This window comes from Artibeus jamaicensis, unplaced genomic scaffold, assembly GCF_021234435.1.
Source record: "Artibeus jamaicensis isolate MK-2021 breed Jamaican fruit bat unplaced genomic scaffold, CSHL_Jam_final contig_432, whole genome shotgun sequence".
NCBI lineage: Eukaryota > Metazoa > Chordata > Mammalia > Chiroptera > Phyllostomidae > Artibeus > Artibeus jamaicensis.
The window spans coordinates 14585223-14604631 of record NW_026521828.1 but is presented as its reverse complement, the minus strand read 5'-3'; the positions used below and the strand labels follow the sequence as shown (position 1 = coordinate 14604631).

Genomic DNA, 19409 nt, shown 5'->3' with positions numbered 1-19409 from the left:
GATAGGCAGGGTGAGGCCCGGGGAAGGCTGAAGAATCCTGTCTTATTCTCTCGAAAGCTGTATTATTTACTATAATGTTTCCTTGTTGTTTCATAGGATTTTTAATAGTAGACTGAAACTATAAAATAATAAATTTACTGAAAACTAATTTAAAACAAAAGTAAAATGCCTTAAGACATGTAAGGCAATTTATTACTTTGAAGTCACTCACTGGATTATTATTTTTATTACCTAATGTAAATTATATCGGAATAACCCTTTTTTTTAACCTGGAAAGAAGAAGACTGTACGAGGCATCAAAACTATCTTCGGATGGCTAAATTTGCCTGTGGGTCCTTAGAGGTTGAAACCAGGAGAAAACAGGAAGGTGGATTTGGGTTCAATGTTAATAAGGTCTTTCAAAGAGAGCAATCCAACAATGGTACAGGTGCCTTTCAAGTGGGCGACCACCTGGATGTGGGAAGTATTTAAGGGGGGGTAGTCTGCTATGCAGTTAAAGGTAGAGATTCTCGCCTCTAATAGTACCATGTTTGACATATTTTTCAGTTCTGAGGAGAGGTGCACAGTACCCATGCTTATTTCTGGATATATCTATCTCCATTCTGACCCACCAGACTGGGCTAAGGAGAACAGTCAAAATTAAGTTTACCATGCATACTGTTATCTTTAAAAGTTGGGCAAAGCATGTCTGAAGTATGTTAATCCTTGCTGTCTTTCAGGGAAAAAGAAGCTGAAATCCAGAAAAAGGCCAGGCACTTAGCAAGAGCCACCAGGACCATGGCCCCAGCAAAGGTGAGGGACTCTTGGAGTCATTTTGCCATATTTACTTTCAAGATTATGTTTGACTCTACATAGAACAATTCATTTCCTAATTAGTAGGTCATACCTGTTGTGAAGTGAACTACTAAGAAGGGAGGGACCATGGCTTAGTTCATGGGTGGGCTAAATATCCGGTACAGCTAGTCTGTAGGCCCAGCCTATGACCCAACTCTCTGAAGACATTTTGCACCCTGACAGATGCTAAGAGGTGGAGTAAGTGTGATGTCTGCCTTCCATGGTCCTTTCTCATTCCTTCTGGCCTGTATTAGCTCCAACAAGAGCCTTTGCTAGACCATACAACTAATTTCAAATCTCAGAGATCTTACTTGTGGTCTCTGTCACTTGGACCATTTAATGTATCTCTCAGTCTCATTTGTTCCATCTGTGAAATGGAATGTGGATCAATTGAGAAAACAAGTTTTAGAAGCCAGCTACAGTGTTTAACATGTGTAGCAGGCCTTGGACTCATATTATTTCTTTTACTTCCTGTTGTCTACTTTTTCTGATATCTGGAGAGTTCTCCTAATTTAACCAAAGTTGCTTGTTTTCATCTATTTTTCAGATTGGGATTTAGGCTGATATTTATTTGAGAAAAGTGTCCTGTGTTTAAAACATTTTTAAATTAAAAAATGACGTAAAATGGAAGAAGCTGCGCAAATGCAACCTACCATACAACCATTTCAATTTATGAATATTTTCTATTTATACAAAAGAATAAAAATTTTAGGTCCAGATGTGAGAAAATTTCTAGCTTACAATGTCTCATGATAAATTATTGAAAAACCTGGGCTTGTCGCCAGGTACCCTGACAACTACTCACATCACTCTGTGTCTCCTAGCTGGCTTCTTCTCCAGTGTCTTCTTTCTCTTCTTCCTTTCCAGTCTCTAACAAATAATTTAAATGATCAGTTGAGGCAGACACTCCCAAATTACTGTAACATCCCTGGTCTAACCAATCGACCATCTTCCTTGTCAATGTTACTTAGGAATGCCTGAGAACCTCAGCCTCTGCCGAAAATCTAGTCAATCAAATTTTTTGTGAGGGCTCACCTAGTTTCACTTTTCAAACAATAACACAGTCACCCCTCAATTAGTCAATTTAAAATTCTTTTAAAATATATTTTATTGATTATGCCATTACAGTTGTTCTACCTCCCCCCTTCATTCCTCTCCACCCTGCACACCCCCACAAAAATTCTTTATCTGAGCAAAAGAAACCTGCTTTCATGTTCTACAACATCTGTGGGGGGTGGGAAATTTTACTAGTAACTTCCAAATCTGCCTTTCTTTGTCCATTTAGACAGTGGCTCATGCTGTAAGATTCTTTTTATCACTCCTCTTCCTTTTCTCTTTATGAAAAACTGAAAAATCAATGGTGTTTAAAAATGTAAAATATAAGTAATGACAAAAAATGAAATACCTACACATCCCAATCTTAACAAACCTATTATTGTTTTCATATGTAGACATGCACTTAATTTTACTCAAATAGGATTTTTGAAAAATAAAATTACACAAATTTTAAGAATGTTAACATTTTATGCCTGAGTTAGAATTTTTACCTCTCAGTAAAGTTTTTACAGTTACATATTTTGCTTCCCTAGGAGACTACTTACTTATAAATTCGGACAATAAATGTTTGGCCAATGGCCTTCCAGGTAATTTGTTTAGGTTTTCCTTGTCTATGTTCGAATAGATTCATGCAATTATACTGTTTTTGTTTCTGTTATTTTTCTCTCCACTCTAAGAGAGAAAAATCTACCCATTTTTTCTGTTTAGTTCCTCCCACCAAAACTTAATGCTGACACTCTCAGAATAAGGTGCTTTGCTTATTCAAGAATTCCCCTTCTACAGACATCCTCTCACACCATCAGTTTCTTCTTCAATAGTGTGTCATTCTGTCACCTCCCAACTCTCACACCCAATCTATTAGTAAGTGTTGTTGGCAGCCTTTAAAGTATTTTATCCAAAATTTGACTTCTTTCGCTGTTTTTATTTCTACCACCCCAGTCTTGCAGATGGAGAGAAGAATGACAGCAGGGGGAGGAGTTGAGGGAGGTGAGGAGGTGGAGGGACTGAGCAAATAGGAAAAAGGACTCATGGACAAGGACAACAGAGTGGTGATTACTAGGGGGTGGGGGAGTATAGGGAGACTAAATGGTAATGGAAAAAATACAATAAAGATTAAATTAAAAACTAATTTCTAACCTCTAATGTATTTGGTTCATGTAGAGACTTGTTTTTTAATTCATTGATTCATTCCATGTTTCTCATTGATTTCAGCTGCCAACTTGGTAGAATATTACATTTATATGTGTATATGTGTGTTTTTGAGTTCTCTATTCTGTTCAGATTAGTTTATTACTTTGATAACTAATAAGACAAGTTTCATTTCTTAGTTCATCATTTTCTAATTTGATTTACTTATGCATAGATTGTGTTTTTATATAGTTATTAGAAATTTAAAAAGTTAATGAGTTTATGAAACATCCAGGTTGAGTTTAGGAACTGAATGTGATTAGGGATACAAAGAATTTATAAATTAATTTGAGTAAAATTTACTTTTTACAATATTAACTTGCCTAACTCAGGAGTACAACATATTTCTCATTAATTTCTATAATTTATGTGCACTTTATAAAATTTATAAGATATTCTCCACTAATTTTTATAATTTTTCTAGTATCTAGAAAGGTTGTAAGTATATTGCTATTTTTATTGGTATTTTGTTGTTTATGGTATTTCTATCTGGTTATTGTTATAGAAAAATTCTAATGATTTCTATAGATTGATCTTATATTGAACAACTTCTGTATACCTTCTGTAAATTCTGCTAACTTATTTGTTAATTCTTCTGGTATTTTTCTTGGTAGTTGATCACATTTTCTGCATAGAATAGGAGATAATAGAAATTTTATAACTTCGTTTTCAATCTTATTACTTCTTTATTTTTTCCCTTTATATTATTGGCCAGGATCTAGTGTTCACTAGTTAGACAGTAGTGATGATAATGAACATCAAACTGCTCTCTCCCCGCTCTAAAAAGGGGATACATCTAACATTTCTCCATTAAATATAATGCTTACTATAGCAGTTTTTTTATATAAACTATAGCAAGAGGTGGAAGTTACCTTCTGTTCTTAATCTTCTGAATATTGAAATAATTTTTGGATTTTTTAAGTCTACTAATGTAATAAATTTCTTGATACATTTGCTAATGTTAAACTATTTTGGTGTTCTGAGGGAAAATCATACTTAACCATAGTACTATATTTTGCTGTGTCTAATGCACACTTCTTTGCCCAAATTTTTGAGAGAAAAATAAAAATGCATATTATACATGGGTAGTAGTAATTCTGCATCTATATAAATGTTTTTAATTCTTTTGTTTAAGCTTATGTGTTAAAAGTGTAACTCTAGAAAGCAAAAACAATATCCATATGCAAAATAATATCCTGTAATATAATAATAATTTTGTTTCTAAATAAATAAAACATTGAATTAAAACACTAAAAGGAAAGACTCTTTTCCTGAAAGTCTGGGCCAAAAATGTGGGTGTGCACTATATACAGCAGTGCATTATACACAGCAAAATCTGATACATTTTAAAATATGTTGTTGAATTTGGATAGCTAATATTTATTTAGAAAATTTGAAACTATTTTTATAAGTAAAATGAGCCCATACTTTTCCCTTTTAAATTATTCTAATGTGGTTTAGACAGTTGTGACCCTGAGTGGTCACATTGCAGACTATGGCTGAATAAAGAAATCAGCAAATCTTTTCCCAAAATGCAACTATAATTTAAACAAATTGACCAAACCAATCATTATTACCACTCTGGAAATCGATGAGCAGCCTATGTCCATCCGACAAGCACTTATCCTTGAAAAACTGCTAAAATTTGAATTAGCAGAGTGGGAGTCTGTGATCTTCTTGCTAAAGGGATGCATCTTACTTCTGTTGCTTCCTTGTTGTAGAGGACCAACCAAAGCAGGAAATGCTGGGGGTCAGCAACTGCACTGCCATTGTTGAAAGGGGCTTAGGGTAGCAGGCAACTCACATTCAGAGATGTTTTCAGTGGAAGCAGGATCTTCACTGAGAGTAAGCAGAATGGCCTGAGGTTCGAAGCATGATTGGGACAAACATTTCTGGCTGAGTTTTCCACACATTGGCAGCAGCAAGAGAAGAGAGACCAACCAATTCACACAGTCCTGGTTGACCATAGGCTGTGCACAAGCATTTGCACACACACTCACACACACAAATCCCAAGAGAAAACAAATGCTGGAGTAGATGTAAAAATGACCTGATCTTTGGATTCCCTCCCCAATGTACACAGGCCTGTCTGCAGAGGTAGTAGCCCACTAGATTGAGGTGTTTGAGCACAAACTGTATCCACTCACTGGCTTATCACAAGTTATACAGATACAAGGGAAAAAACCTAGAAATCCATGCTTTAAAAAACCACAAATATTTTTAGCAGATACATCAACAGCTGCAAGCTATGAGATGAGAAGTCACAGACTTAGCCCAAAGATAACAAACAAAAAATAAAAGAGCAAAAATAATCTTTACAGTAAAATCAAAATCCTGAATCACTACAACATATCATCCAAAATGTCTAGATTTCAAAATAAAATATGAAATGTGCAAGTAATAGGGATGTATGACCCATACTCAGGAGCAAGAAAAAAAAGTTAATAGAAACTGAGTTGTCTCCAGGTGTTAAATTTGTCAGACAGACTGGAAGCAGCTATTTAAAGTGTTCAAATACTCAAGAGACCCAAATTTGAAGAGTCTTTAAAAATTTAACAACAGTGAATAAACAAATAGATTCTTCAGTGAAAAAATATATATATTTGGATTATAACAATGGTTCTAACAATAATCCAAGACTTATGGATTTCAGCTAAAGCAGTGTACAAATATATATACAGTTATACCTCGGTGCTCGTCAGCTTCAGAACTCATCAAACCCAGTACTCATGTCATTTTGTCAAGAAAAAATGTTTCAGCACTTGCTCTTGCTAGAACTTGTATGAAATGTGACACCGCCCCAAAAGAGAAAATGCTTCATCATTCATCATTTGTCTCTTACTCACCCCTTGTCAGTTTTGGCACTCATCATGAGTTCCAGAACGAATTAACAATGAATACTGGGATACCACTGTATATCAAGTTGTAAATTCTGGAGTTGAAGAGAACAATAACTCAAATGAAATATTTAGTGAAGAGCTCAAAAGCAGCTTTGAGGTTGCATAAAAACAAATTAGTACATTTACAGAAAGATCAAAGTTAACAGTGAAGTACAAAGAAAAAAAATACTGATGAAAAACAAAGTCACAGAGTTCTTGAGAAAACAACAAGCCTGACAATACAAATAGAAATACAATAGAAATATTAGAAGTACAACAAAAAGAAAAATAGAAAATTTATTTGAAGAAATAATGACCTAAAATGTGTCAAAATGGAAGGGAAAAAATAACCCTTAACATTCAAGAATTTCTATGAGTTCCAAACAGGATAAATACAGGGAGATTCATATCTAGGACCAACATGATCAAAATGATGAAAGCAAGAAAACATTTTTAAAGTGACAAAATACCACTGACATTTTATATACAGGTTACAGTTAAGAACTGACTTCTCTAAAACAATGAAAGCTGGAAGGCAAGGGATGATGTGCTCATTAAAGTGCTGAAAGCAAAGAATGTTGACCAACATTCTATATCTACCAACATTATTCTACAAAAATTAAGGCAAAAAAGCTATCCCTGTGTCACTGATATATGAGAGAATTTGTTGGTACAGACCTGCTTTACAAAAATAATTAGTTCTTTCTGTATGACCAACAGAAAGAGAAGCATCAGAAATGATAAATATATGGGTTAATAGGAAGTACTCTATAAAATTATTTTTCTTGCTTTCAACTAGCTTCTTTTAAAAATATGATATGGTATAAAGCAACAATTATAATGCTGTTTGATTGAGTATATAGTGATAATACATATGATAACTATAGTGCAAGGGGGAGGAAATAGAGCTTTACCAGTGCCAAGTTTATGCATTTTATCAGAATTAATGATTAATCTGTAGTAAACTGATAGATTAGGATGTATATTGTAGTCACTAAAGTAACTACTAAGAAAAAGACATGCAATAAATATATAAAATATAGGAAAGAATTAAAAAGACATATTAGAAATATTTAACCCAAAAGAAGGCAATAGTGGAAGAATGGAGAAATAAAAAGGATAAGAGCATATTGAAAACAAGTAGAAACAGCAATATAAATACAACCACATCAATAATTACGTTCATTGTAAATGATTTAAACACCCAATTGAAAGGCAGAGAATGTTATATGATTAATAAGCAACTGTAAACTGTCTCCAATAAATACTCCTTAAATCCAAAGAGACAAAGAGTCTGGAAAGATCAAAGGGTGATACCATGCCAATATAAGGGAGTGGGATTTGCGTTACTACTATCTAACAAAATAGACATTAGCACAAAATAACATTAGAAACAATAGGGACATTTCATAATTTTGTCTGTATGAATATTTTAGGAGATAAAACAATTATAAACATATATGTACCTAAAGAAGCTCAAAAAGAAAAAATAGACAATTTAACAATAATGTTTAGAAGTTTTAATACTCTACTCACATAAATTGATAAACAACTAGACAAAATATCATCAAATGTATGGAATACTTGAGCAACACTAATAGTGAACTCAACCTAAACTGAAATATATGACATGTTCCCTCAGTGATTGCAGAGGTGCATTTTTTTCAAGCAACAGTGGAAGGAAAAACTAGTTTTTCTTTATGTCTTCTATGAGATTTTTCTAATCTAATCTTCTAGTTCACAGAGTCATTATATGTTTGCATCTATCCCATTTTTATTCTTTATATTGGCTTATTTCATATGTAAACATGAAGCATTCATATATAAATACTTCACAAATACCATGAAGTATTTTTCACATCTGAAACTTTTACTTTTGTCTTCCTGTAGAAACTTTTCTTGCTTCACATTGCAGGTATCTTTCCTTATCTCTCTAAAGTATAGTTATACTCTTGATAAATTATTTTATATGTATTCCAACAATTCTGTTTCAGTTTACACTGAATATTATTCAGATCACTATATTTTTATTATGTTTTACTCCTTAAATATTCAGATATTTTTACTGTAATATTTCATAATGGCTTTAGTTTGTTTTGTTCTTTTCTGCTAACATGAGTTAGATAATATGGAAGGTCAAGCATTTGTTGTTCTCCTGGTGAGTGTAAGTAAGGAAAAGGGTAGGCCCACAGCTGAAGGTTCCGGAACCAGTGTTGCACAATACAGTTCGCCACCACTCCACCAGATCAGGAATCTATCTGCAAGCTTTCAGAAATCATCAGCATTAGGAAGAGGTGTTCTCTGTAGGCTGTGATCCACCAGCCCTTGGGGCTTGGAGGGGGAGGAGGTGGAGTCATAAATGCTTGCACCTGTTCTCATCACCTCCCAGCTGGGCTTTGCTCTGCTGTCATCATTCTGCTAACACCTGTGACCTGGTATGCTGCTGTTGATGTTCTGAGGGAGGGAGACAGCAGTGATCATGGAAGAGAATAATTTTGATTCATATTGTTGATGCTTCCCTTGTTTCAACAGACATCAACAGAAATGATTTTTGAGAGAAAACCAGCAGCTCCCCTGCTGTTCCCTTATACTCCAGACATACTTCTCTTCTTTCTGCCCATTGAACAGAACAATCTAGTTCCTATCACAAACCCTTTGCAATGTTAGTTCTCTATGCCTAGAATGTCCATCCCTCAGATCTTTAAAGGCTGGCTCCTTCTCATTGATCTCATGTCACCACAAATATCACCACCGCAGAGAAATCTTTCTTGACACTGTATTTAAAATAGCTACTCTTCTACCTACTACTACAGTGTTCAGTTTGTTTCTCATAGCACTTAGTTTTATTTGAAATTATTTGTGTTTGTTCCCTATCTCCTCCCATTAGGAGGTAAGTTTCTTAGAGGATGTATTTGTTTGTTTTGTTTTATTTTGTTTTTGGGTGTGCCAGTGTGACCGCTAGTGGAATGCCTAGACCCTAGTGAATGTGTAAAGGCTTTGAAGGAATCAGTGAAAAACTGAATGAATAAAAATAACTTTTCTTATTTTCACTCCATTTTTTACACCTTATGACATGAATAGTGGGGTATGTTCTCTAGCTTTTCTTTTCTATTGTAATTTTTTCCCCTTTTCATTGGCTTCTAGGAATGTTTCTTAATGTAAACTTCTGTTCTACAAATTCATTATACACTTGTATTCATTCTAGTTTTATTATTTATATTGTATGGCACACATAGTCATAAGTCTATATTTTAAATGTTTCAAATCCATAACTAAAATTTTTTATGATGATAATGACATAAAAACTTTTATTCTGCAATGTGATATCATTTAAAAAGCCTCCAGTTTTATTATTTGATTTTAGATAGAAAGTAAATTTAAGTTATCTCTATATCTTTTCTAAGTTAGTTCATGTTACTTACAATAGTGAGTTGCCAAATAATGTTTCATAAGTATTCATTTGCTCTTCAACATAAATCTGTAGTGTGGATAGTGCCTCAATTCCATTTTTCAGGTAAGGAAAGTTAAATTCAAAGAGGTGAAGTGGGTGGGTGGCTGATCTGAGATTTAAATGCTGATCTTCAGTTACTACACATTGTAGTTGTTTTTGTCACCATCCAGATTTGTTCCTAAGTCCATGTCATATCATTGTAATTTAGGGATTTCTCTCTTTGTTCCCAAAAGGTAATTAGTTTTATTGGCTTGATTATCAGTAGAGAAAACAACAGTGGCAAGAAAAAATAATAACAATAAATCATTACAATGTACTAGGCACAGTTTTAAATGCTGTACATGTATTAATATATTTAAATCTCTTTATAATCATGAGGATTTGCCAATAATATATCCATTTTGCAAATGAGGATACTAAAGCACAGAAGGGTTAAGTAACTTTCCCAAATCACACAGCCATTAAGTGGCAGAGTTAGAACTATAAACCTAGCAGTCTGGCTCTTTATCACTGCCTTAATCTGAATAATAAAAACTTTATTGCCACTTGTGGTTTATAGAGAGCTTTCAAATCACTTATCTGCAGTACCACTGTAGAATGGCAGGCAGGATTTGGTAGTCAAAGACTCCAGTCAGTACTCAGTTTCATAAAGGTGACTTGGTTTATCTACCACAGATAGCAAACGGTGGAAATCATACTGAAACTGTACTTCTGAAATCCAATTATATTGCTGTTCTTGAATCATGTTTTACTATCTATGATTTTATTAGCTCATTGTGGTCTCCTTCATATGTTCTTTTTTCTCCAGTGAGTTATATTGTTGTGAACTTAAAACTAACCTAGTTATGCACCTAAGGAATGTTTTATCTCTTGATATTTTGATGTTCTTTTATCATGTCTCTTGCAGTTGAATTGCACTGATTTCAAGAAAGGAGAAGGAGATGGGGACTTTATCTGCCCCCTTGAGGATGCAGCTGTTTGTGGCACAGATGGGAAAACATACAGCAGCAGGTGTGACCTGTGTGCTGAAAACATGTGAGTATTCTTCAAATTAGTCTTTCTCCCTGAAGCCTGTTCTCTGTATTATCAAGTGACATTTTTTTCTTATGCTCTTTAACAATTCGTGGGAGCTAGTCATCCATAAATTATTAGGACCACTTCTTTTACTACATGTAAAGGAAATATATTTACAACACTTTGTATTTTACAAAGCACTTTTGTGTGCTAATTATCAGATGGTTATTATCATCTCTGTGAAGTACAGAGACATATATACACATGCACATATATATATACTTATATATGTACATACACAAGCATATTTGTACATAGAAACAATATATCGCACACACTTATTTACTCATTTTCTATTTCTGAGTACATTGTTTCTCACAGAGAATTATTTAATCATCAACTTATATTAAGTGCTCAGTATTTTATAGTATTAGAGTAGGTAATTGGGACTTTTAATATTGAACTTCTTCCCATCTATTCAACCTTTGCCACATCACTGAAGTGTCTTGCTGTCCTATATTTTGTTCCCACTTGGTTCTTTCTCCACCCTCAATAGTAAATTTGGTTATTGACTGTCTTCAACTAACAAGATAGCATACCTGCTTTGCAGGTTCTGACTTGTGATCTTCATTTTGAATTGTGTGCTCCTAGGTTTTTGCAAGTATACAACCAACATTTGAGAAGGCTTGCAAGGGATTTGATAAATATTCAGTCCTCAAGTTTCTGCAAGCTTTGTTTCTCCTTGTAATAAGCATCGCAACCAAAGCACAAATGAATTAAATCACTCTGATCTCTTATATGACTGCATTTTTAGAAATATGCTCTAAAATTATACCTTCAACTCTTACCAAGGCTCCAGATAAAGCAACAGAACATGAACACAGACATGGAAAGAACATACAGGTTTTTACTGGATATACATTTTGTAACACTACTGCGAGTACACTGCACATTTAGTTCCTACTGTGTCATGTGTGGGGAATCCTGTGACAGATTCTTTACATCTCTTGGCCCAGTGACAGTTTCTCTCTCCTGCCTTCTGGCTTACTTCTTCTACTGTACAGCGAGAGTCACACTGCTCATTGCATTTAATTCTTGGCTCTGTCTATTAGAAGTTTCATAGATTAAAAAAAATAAAAAAAATGTACTTGAAAAGTAACTAAATAAAAAAAAAAGACTTAAATATAATTTGTGACACCATAAAAAAAAAAGAAGTTTCTGAAATTATATTAGAATTTAATTTTCTTGTTTTCCACAGCTGATAGTTTTATGTAACTCCTTTACTTATCACTTTAATTATTTAGTGTTTACTTTTCTTGTTTGTATTGTATTTTTATTGCTTTAAAAGACTTTATTTGTAAGCTGCCTTATCTTTATAGAAAGTATAAGAAGTATATCCTGCATTTATGGTTTGATGTCTTCAGATATGCTTTTAAAGTTCTATTTGACTGAATTAGATTAATTGTTAGGACTTTATATACTTTCCATGAAAAACAAAATATTAGTTAGCATAACCCAAATGAAGAATGGTATAATAGGATGCTAGATAATATAAACTTAAATTTGTTTATTGAAACCAACAACAATATCAACAACAATAAAGTTTCTTGAGGGTATCTAATATCTAGTTATAAGCTTTGCTTTTTTCCCCACACTTCTGATTCTGATATGGATCCCTTTGGATATAGAGAAACAAATTCTGGAAATAACATTTACAGGTGTGAATCTTATTAGCCCATTAATGTGATTTCATTCCTTTGACTCCAAATAATAAACATAGGCTTTCCTTAGAAGAAGTAAAGATTGTAACATGACACCTGTTTTCAAAAGCAAATACTCACAAAGCAATGAAGATAAGTTAACACTTGAGTGATGAAAAGTTCTGTAATACTAAACTGCTGTGTCTAACTTTCAATTCCAGTAAAACCAGGTCTCAAGTTGGCATAAAAAACGAAGGGGAATGTGAAGGCAGCAATGCCGTGCAGGTGAGGACAAATGTCAGATATTTTAGCTCTACTTCATCTTTCTATGAAAAGATGGAAGGAAAAAAGGGAAGGAGAGAATGAGGGAGGGAGAGGGGAGGGAAGGAAAAGGAAGGAAAAGAAGGAAAATTAGTTAAAAGGAAACTATACCTGCAGGAGAAAGGTCATCCACTTCAGTCAGTACTCAAAATCCCAGCACTATCACTTGTGCAAATTACCTAACCACACTGTCCCAGATTTCCATATCTAAAAATGATTTGAATGAAATAGCTTCTTTTTACACTAAAATTCTGTGAGCCTCTGATGTTCAAGGAGGGAAGTGAATGTCTCACTATGTCACACTAGACTTTTTCCTGCTGCATGATTTTCCTAACTCAAGGTTTGGCGCCATTTTTGTAGTCACCTGAGGTTACCTCCACCAAGACATTTAGCACATATTTTAAATCTGTATCTATGTCACCCAGGAGATGGTGAGCAAGTTGAGGTCCATAACAGTGTTCTACCTTAGTTCTAGCACACAGTGGGTTATCCATGTTTACTAATAAATGAATAAATAAGTAAATGAGTTCAATACTTAACTCTGAATTACACAATACTGAGCTACTTCTTCACATCCAAGACTGCTCTAGGTGGCTAGTATGCATTGGACAGAAAGGCACTGAGTTCTAGAAAATAATCTGAAAATAGCATTGTGAGCATTACAATCAAACTGGTAACTATCAAGTTTCTTTCTGTGCTCTAGGATGTCTGTAGTGCTTTCCGGCCTTATGTGAGGGATGGGAGACTTGGATGCACAAGGGAAAATGATCCAGTTCTTGGTCCCGATGGAAGAACACATGGCAATAAGTGCGCGATGTGTGCTGAGCTGTTGTGAGTATCAGGGTCCCCAGGCGAGCCAAGTGGGTGAGCCTGATGAGTATGCACTTGGTTGCTATCCTACGAACCACTCCACAGAGAGAGAATACTTTTCATCAGGGATACAATCCTTTGTCTTCAGAAGGTGAGGGCAGAGTGGCTTTTCTCTTTTTAATTTGTATCATCTGCTAAAGTTTCTTAAAAGGCGAAGACAAGGTGACTATGCTAGTTATTAAATTCAAGGCTATAATTTGTTTAATTACAATGTCTTGAAAAGGCATGCTTTAAAATTTAAAAAGCACTTTCATATGGAATAACCTAGGTAGATCAGTTATTTGGCAGGCATTGCTTCATTTGAACATGTATAAAGGCTTACTAAAATGATAGTCTAATTTAAAATAACAATAATAATACTAATGTGGCTGAATTCATATTTAGCATAAAAAGTGGAATTAATGATAGGGAAGGACTGTCGGGTGAATCTTTCCCTGGGTGTCTGACATAGCTCTGGGCACTGAGAGCCAGGTATGAATACAGTCCAATGAGTGTTTAATATTTTGGGTGTTAAACAAGATATAGACTCTCTAACCCACATGACAGCAAGCCTTAAGTGCTCTATCTATATATATCACTGGGATCTTTAACACCTGGACAGAGAAAGAGTTACATATTCATACACTTCACACCACCTTTAAAAAGGGGGAAAAGGGGGAGGGCTTTGGAGGAACAAATAGGAAGGACACAGGGACGAGAACTAAGGGGGGGTGGAAATGGGAGGGAGGTGGGGAGCAAGGGGCGGGGGAGGCTGGGATGGGAAAAATAGACAAAAAACTGTACTTGAAAAATAACTAAATAAAATTAATTTAAAAAAAATAAAAATAAAAAAATAAAAATTACAGTACACTATTATAGAATTTAAGGGAATGTCTTATCAAGTTTACAAAACATTGATTACCACTGGTTTCTAGACTGGATATTTGCTTAATATATACTTTTTTTAAATCTAGAGGACATGTGCTTTTAGTGATCAAACCTGCACTAAATCTGCGACTTTCTATTTCTTTTCATTCACTAGCTAAAAAATGGAATTTGACCTCTTTAACTCCTGGCTTCTTTCTTTTTTTTTTTTTTTTTAGTTCTATTCTTAATTCTTTATTTTTTTTATTTAATTTTTTTATTTGGTTACTTTTCAAGTACATTTTTTTTTCTCTTCCCCCCCCCCCCCCGGTCTCCCCCCTCCCTCCCGTTCCCCCCCCAGTCCTCATCTCTGTGTCATTCATACTTGTTCCTCAAAATCCCTCCCCCTTTTTCCCCTTATGTTCCCTTCCCTCTCCCCTCTGGTCGCTGCCCACTTGTTCTCTATTTCAGCGTCTTTATTTTTATTCTGTTTGCTTGTTTGTTTTATTCTTTAGCTTCCTGTCAAAGGTGAGATCATATGGTATTTGTCCTTCAATGCCTGGCCTATTTCACTCAGCATAATGCTTTCCAGTTCCATCCATGTTGTTGCAAAAGGTAGTAGCTCCTTCTTTCTCTCTGCTGCATAAAATTCCATGGTGTATATGTACCACAATTTTTGTATCCATTCATTTACTGATGGGCACCTAGGTTGCTTCCAACTCTTGGCTATTGTAAATTGTGCTGCTATGAACATTGTGGTGCATAGGTTCTTTGAAATTGATGTTTTAGGATTCAAAATAAAAAGCCTCTGCATGGCTAAAGAAAACAGTATTAAATTAAAAAGACAACCAGCTGTATGGGAAAACATATTTGCCAATGATACCTCAGACAAAGGTTTAATCTCCAAAATATACAAAGAACTTACACGACTCCACTCTAGGAAGACATCGAACCCAATTAAAAAATGGGAAAAGGACTTGAACAGACACTTCTCTAAAGAGGACATACAGAACATCCAGAGACACATGAAGAGATGCTCAATATCGTTAGCTATCAGAGAGATGCAAATTAAAACCACAATGAGATACCACTTTACACCAGTCAGGATGGCTATAATAGACAAAGCAACAAACAACAAATGTTGGAGAGGGTGTGGGGAAAAGGGGACCTTAGTTCACTGTTGGTGGGATTGTAGACTGGTACAACCATTATGGAAAACAGTATGGAATTTTCTCAGAAAAATAAAAATGGACCTCCTGGCTTCTTTCTGTATAGAAGTAAGATAATGCAGGATGAAACAGGAATTGAACAATAGGTGATAGGAAGGGACTTAGAAACTCAGCTTCTTTTTAAAATTATTTAGTTATTTTCAAGCACAGTTTTCTGTCTATTTCTCCCATCCCAGCCCAATCTGCCCCGTGCTCCCCAACTCCCTCCCATTTCCACCCCCCTTAGTTATTGTCCCTGTGTCCATTATACTTGTTCCTCTAAATCCCTCCCCTTTTTCCCCTTAAATTCCCTCTCCTCTCCCCTCTGGTTGCTGTCCCCCTGTTCTCTATTTCAGTGTCTTTGTTTTTATTTTGCTTGCTTGTTTGTTTTATTGTTTAGCTTCCTGTTAAAGGTGGGACTCAGCTTCTTCTAGCTTTTATTAACAATGATGTTTTTACATGAAGGCAAACAAATACTTCGCAAGATCTAAAAAGCTATTCCAAGGGTGTGGATGACAATATTTCAAATACTCAGTTTGGTTTCACCTGGTCACAGCATTGTTTTAAAGCTCCTGGTTCTGCCAGTTGAAGGGAATTTTCCTGAGAATCTTCAATTTGTCAATCAAGGAGCCACACCCACCTAGCTGTAGAGAACAAAGCTTCTAATTGACCATCGGTGACTCAGTTTCACACCCTTCCTTATCTTTAGCAATTTTCTGGCTCAGACATTCAAAACAGAGAAAAAAAGGCTTGTCTCACATAAATAGATCAGTTTAACAAGTTAGAGCAAAGGACAGGAAAGTGCTTAGCACAGAACCAGACACTGAAAATATGATTGAGCCATAAACTGACCAACTGTTTTCCTTCTTAACAGCTTAAAGGAAGCTGAAGAAAATAGTAAGCGACAGGATGAAACCAGAACTCGACGAAGTGCTAAAGAGGTAAATTACCCACCAACACAATTTGGTTCTTGTGGCTACAAATATTAACAAACATACACTTGAATGTTTGAGCTAATTTAATAATGTCTTTGTCTTCCATTATCACACTGAATTCTTTCTCTTAATTTCACAATTCCCCAAGTTGACAATTCCTACCCTATTAATCATTAAATTTATTTTTAAAACAGCATTTCCCACCTAAAGCTCAAAATATAAAAATTTCCCCTTGCTTAAAAAAATGTAAGTTGGAAAGTTTATGCAAATTAAATTATGCTTAATTTCCACCAGACTCTCTGGCTTAGTGTAAATTAATATTGCTTTGAAAAAAATTATAAAAAATGCAACATAATAACATAATATAAATTAGATGAGAATAATTTTTAAAATAATTCTAGAGTCTTTTGAACACTACATCAACTGGTATATGTTCTATATAATCTCTTTGACAGAATTTGAAATTATTCATTTTTCCATTATGGTTATTATGTATAGTGAAGTCTATATTTATCAAGGTCTTGCTTCTGTTAAAAGAAAATCTCACACAAATGCTGAGATTGGGGTTTTAAAAATACAATTAAATTTTAAGTTTAAAAAAAATTTTAGATGATTCAATTTTTCCATTCAACACAAAAATATTATTTATTTTGTTAGTAGAATAGGCATTGTAGGTAATGTAGCCTGGATTTCTTAAATCACCAAGGTTATGAAAGCTGCTTTCAATAACAGTGATAGCAGTTCTTTTGCCAAATAACCAGCTTTCTGTTGAAAAGTCAGAACACCTGAGTTTTATTTACCCTTAGTCCTGTCATGCTCTGGGTGTGTGAAACTGTGGAAGTCACCTCTTCTCTCTGGGTTCAGTTCTGCTCTCCTGTCAGGTTGGGATTCTACATCCTGCTCCTTTTTGTGCTAATACAAGTACACTATTTTTGTGGATTTTAGGGCACACATTTTCTTAAGGGAGACACAGGTGCAGTTTATGGTAGTCAAGCCCTGACCTTGCACTTCATAATGCTGCTCAATGAAGCAGGTTTCCCACCCTGTAGGGGGTATTCAGTGTTTTATTTAAGAAACAGGAAATATTCAGAGTTGTCAATTATATGTTCAACACGCAGTGAAATTTGAACCTCAGTTCTTTAGTGGTGATTGTTAAATTTCAGTCGAAAACCTTGTGTCATTTTGTGATAGTCAGCATTGTGTTACTCCATTGACACAGAGAGTTCTTCTCCCTTGTCTTTCATCACATCTCAGCTGCTTTTCCCTCATCCTGGCTGCGGCTAGTGTCATTGTTTTGGTGGGGTCATTGGACATGATCATCTTGAATAGGACTGCTTTACCCGGATGGCTTAATAGCTGCCCCATAATTAAGCTGTCAATTGGTTGCTCACAAAAGTATTTCTTCACAATTTCCTTGGATGAGTCACAACTTATAAACTGAAATTATCATTGTTTCTCTTATGGGAATCATTGAGCATTAATTTTCCTACCATGTCATCACTATCAGGTGACTGTCTTCTGTGTCTGTATTCCTGGATTGTTACAACCAGGGAGTTTGGAGCACACACATGACTCTTCCAAAACTAAATATCTTCTTATTAGGAGGTCATTAGGGTTCTCTGTTAAAGTGTCCTAATCAAACATATGTCATTAAAAAAATCAGAGAATTCAAGATCTAGAAAAGGTCCTAACAAGTATCTGTTCCAAAAACTTCCTTGTGTAGGTAGTAGGATAGGGGTTTCAAAGGTGGTGGGACTTTGCTGTGGACTCCCAGTGAATTCGAAGCACAATTTAGCTGCCCAGGTCTTCTTCTGACTGCAAACCACACTCTTGATGTTCATGTTTTCTTAGCTAACAAGGTCATCTGGGAAGATGGAGGTCACATGGTTAAAGACAAGACTAAAGGGAAGCATTTTGGGGTAGATTATATTACAGTAATATATGTCACCACAAAATATGTTTATTGACACAGATTTCCAAGTCTAGAGTAGTTTGGAATATGTGCATTATGTGTGTGTGTGTAAATTTAGCTCACATCGAATAGAGTTTTCAACACACACACACAAAAAAAACTTGAAAGTACTATACCAAGGCATCAAGAAATCTGGGTACAAACCTCTCAGACTATGAGGGGGAAGTCACAACCTTGTTAAGTTGCTGTAAGTAAATATTCATCTTGATGTTCTACCTCTCTAAATTGGGGAGTGAATGAAAATTAGATTCACTCTCTCTGAGGTGTCCACTTATCAGATTAGAAGTCGATATCTATGAAGGAGGCAGAGTTATAAATATGATGTACATATCCATGGAGAAAACAAATTAAAGTGAGCATAATGCTGTTGGATACCAGGGTATTTTTTTCCTTGCCAACTACTTTGGATTGTTTTTGACTTGATCCATATTAAGGATCATGTAAGTATCTCATCTCACGCTTTCTACATTCTGCACATGAGCAACTTTTTTTTTTTCTTGGCTGCTTCATTTTGCTGGAACTCCATGAAAGATCTTTGTTTTTTTTTTCTATTATCTTTTTTTCACAGATTTGAAAGTTAATAAGTACTATCTACTTTCAGAAAATACCTTCTCAACCTTATTCTGTCTAAGGCTCTTTTGCCTTTTAATAAATATACCACCTTGCAGATATAGGTACTGAGTAATTTCACAATGTAATTACTATTTCTTACTAATTCTCATTAACATGTTATATGTCACCAGTACCTTTGAGTCCTAGCATTCTTTGACTGTGAACCCCTGGTGTGCATATGGTGTATTAAAATGAAGAAAAGTGTTCAATGTAATTACTTGTATTTTTAAAGGATCTTTGCAAGGAATATGAAAACCAAGTGAGGAATGGCAGACTTTTTTGCACACGGGAGAGTGACCCCATCCGTGGCCCTGATGGCAGAATGCATGGCAACAAATGTGCCCTGTGTGCTGAAATTTTGTAAGTAGATAATGTGTTTTCTTTGGAGTGACTCAGAAGGTGAAGTCAAGATCAATTGGAATGATGAGTAAAAACAGTGTTGAGGTGAAGAATTGTTACTCAGAATTTTTGTAAAGATTTCATGTTTTCTACAAATCACAACACCACCTAGTAAGTAGATCTTAAT

The 19409-nt window shown here is 34.9% G+C and overlaps 1 protein-coding gene across 1 annotated transcript in view; it reads left to right on the top strand.

The window, feature by feature from the left end:
* Nucleotides 1-19409, top strand: part of SPINK5 (serine peptidase inhibitor Kazal type 5) — a 160625-nt gene that overhangs the window by 96085 nt on the left and 45131 nt on the right. Inside the window, exons 5-10 of the mRNA XM_037161851.2 lie at nucleotides 720-792; nucleotides 10316-10443; nucleotides 12344-12407; nucleotides 13147-13274; nucleotides 16239-16305; nucleotides 19116-19243. Of these exons, the coding sequence (XP_037017746.2) occupies nucleotides 720-792; nucleotides 10316-10443; nucleotides 12344-12407; nucleotides 13147-13274; nucleotides 16239-16305; nucleotides 19116-19243 (588 nt within the window). The remainder of the gene's footprint in view (nucleotides 1-719; nucleotides 793-10315; nucleotides 10444-12343; nucleotides 12408-13146; nucleotides 13275-16238; nucleotides 16306-19115; nucleotides 19244-19409) is intronic.